This window comes from Sinocyclocheilus anshuiensis, unplaced genomic scaffold (assembly GCF_001515605.1).
Source record: "Sinocyclocheilus anshuiensis isolate Anshui unplaced genomic scaffold, SAMN03320099.WGS_v1.1 scaffold939, whole genome shotgun sequence".
Taxonomy (NCBI): Eukaryota; Metazoa; Chordata; class Actinopteri; order Cypriniformes; family Cyprinidae; genus Sinocyclocheilus; species Sinocyclocheilus anshuiensis.
The window spans coordinates 318419-320788 of NW_015544227.1; the positions used below are offsets into that span (position 1 = coordinate 318419).

At 38.5% G+C, this 2370-nt stretch overlaps 1 protein-coding gene across 1 annotated transcript in view; it reads right to left on the bottom strand.

The window, feature by feature from the left end:
* Window positions 1-2370, bottom strand: part of LOC107697428 (telomerase-binding protein EST1A-like) — an 18462-nt gene that overhangs the window by 4123 nt on the left and 11969 nt on the right. The window contains exons 16-17 of the mRNA XM_016498210.1: window positions 1335-1479; window positions 1033-1250 (exon numbers count right to left, since the gene is read on the bottom strand). Of these exons, the coding sequence (XP_016353696.1) occupies window positions 1033-1250; window positions 1335-1479 (363 nt within the window). The remainder of the gene's footprint in view (window positions 1-1032; window positions 1251-1334; window positions 1480-2370) is intronic.

The following is a 2370-nucleotide window of genomic DNA, read 5'->3' on the forward strand; positions in this document are numbered from 1 at the left end:
ATATATATATATATAGTGTTTCACTGGTGCATATAAATAAAAATTTAAAAAGCATTTTGTAACTACTTTAGCCCAGATCAGGAACGCTGGGATGTCCCGGACAGGCACTTTACGTGTGAGAGCTTTGACTCGCAGGTTGCGGTCATCCATGAGCAAGACCACCTCCCTAACTGGCTATACAAATTTATACGGCTGACAGATACTGGACTGGACTGGACTGGAATGGAGTGGAATAGAGTAGAGTAGAAAATTTTAAGGGCATCAATGATTTGGACTTCAGTAGCAAAAGTAGCTGTGGAGTTGGTAAGTTCAGTTTCGTGAATCAGTTCTACCTGTTTGTTTCAATAAATCAATTCAAACTCTGATTCAACGATTCATTTGTGACTAAACTAAGCAAAAAGTGTTCTGGTAAAACATCAGTAAATAAATATTACTGTGTATTGTTATACTGGTGCATATAAATAAAAAAAAAAAAAGTAAATATAAATTTAGTAAGAAATAGAGTGGGAAAACAGCATTTAACATTTTTTAACTAATTGGCTACAATAATTTAAATGGCTGAAAGTCAAAATAATGATTTCTCTGAAATAAAATAAAATGGGCAAATACATAACTGCAAATACACACTGAATATACACATACATACATACACACACACACACACACACACACATACATATATATATATATATATATATATATATAGTGTGTATTTGCCCTTTTTATTTTATTTTCAGTATATTCGGTATATATTTCATAAATAAATAAATAAATATATACACACACACACACTGAATCATATAAAGGCTAAAACAATATTGAAAAATAATTATTTAGTTGCCCAGACCTAGACCTTTGCTACTGGTATCAAGGCAGTCCAAGTTGATGACAAACTTGCAGTGGTTCAGATCCAAATAAATCAACATGAAAAGAAACTTGCAGCAGGGAGAGGAACTTATTGGAAGTATAAGCAGCATAATCATTCGTATTTTAGCGCCAACATATTTTCACAAAGGGAAGAAATACACAGACCTTTTGTCCAGAAGTGTCCTCACTGCGGAAGGCAATGGACTCCAGTGTGTTTCCTCTGCTGGTGAGCGCTCTGATGCAGGGATCTCTAGCCTCAAACGCTTTCTCCAGAAACATGACTGCTGCTCTGGCTCTTTCCTGCACCTGGCGGGCATGGGCACCATTACTGATCCCCTCACGACTGTCCTGCCCTTTAGCCAGACCATCCAACTCTGTGATCACTGTTACAATGACAAAGAGAAACATTAAACAGAAAGGAAGAGTGAAACATTTATGTGTATTTTAATTATCAAAGAGGGTCTCACCAATAAGAGGCACAACCAGGATGTACATCCCACAGGCCAGAAGCTTTCTCAGGCCCTCCAGATGATCTATGAAGCCGTTTGTGTCCGGGACCAGATAGAACGGCCTGATCTCAATCTCCAGCTGCCCACCCATCTGCAGAACAGCCTGGAGGACAGAAACAGACACTTGCTCAGCTCTTTATCATTAGCTTTAAACATTTAAACTTTAAACAGTGCAAGAAACACTAATGTCAAAAGTAGACAAGGTGTACAGATTAGGGTTTGCACAGACAGTCGACTTTAATGCTCAGCCAAGACACTTTAAGCTTGATGTCGACTAGTCGCTGGTCCTATAGAGGGCGCAACAGGTTAAGAAATCTTTGAATTCCACATTTACACTCCGTTTGCAAACAGTTAAAATGACAAATAAATACATACTCCGAAAGCGCTGATTATACCATCTGGATGCTCGAAACTGAACGGGAGAATGCACGTTTTAAACAGCTTATTGTACAGGTATTGCCGTTCTAATCTAATGCGCTGCTGCGCTGTTGTAACGCACACACATAGGCTAGACAGTAGCGCACACAGAATCATTCAGTAGCGCGGAAATGTATTGTCAACACTGTTCTGTGTTTTCTCAATAAATTAGCTTAGAAACTGAAACGTTCTAACATATATTTCTTTGTAACTAAAACCCACAGGTTCTATTAGTAGAGAGACGCTATTAGAATTAATTCACACACGCAACTGCTCTCTCACTAACGCATTCATATAAATGCAATCTTTACTGTGCTACTTTATCTGTATCTGATTTCGAACGAGCAGAAATCTGTGAGAAATAGCAACCCACGAGATGTTAACGAGCTGTTATAGGAGCAATAGCAATGTGTGGCAGCGCTGTGTCATTTGCCATAGCTGTGCACAAGGTGTTTGAGGCTTATTTGCTCATTAATGACGTCATCAGCAACTAGTCGATGTCGACTCGACTTTCATCACATAAATGTCAACTTTAAAAAATCTGAAGTCGGTCAACACCTGCTGTTTTACATACGCA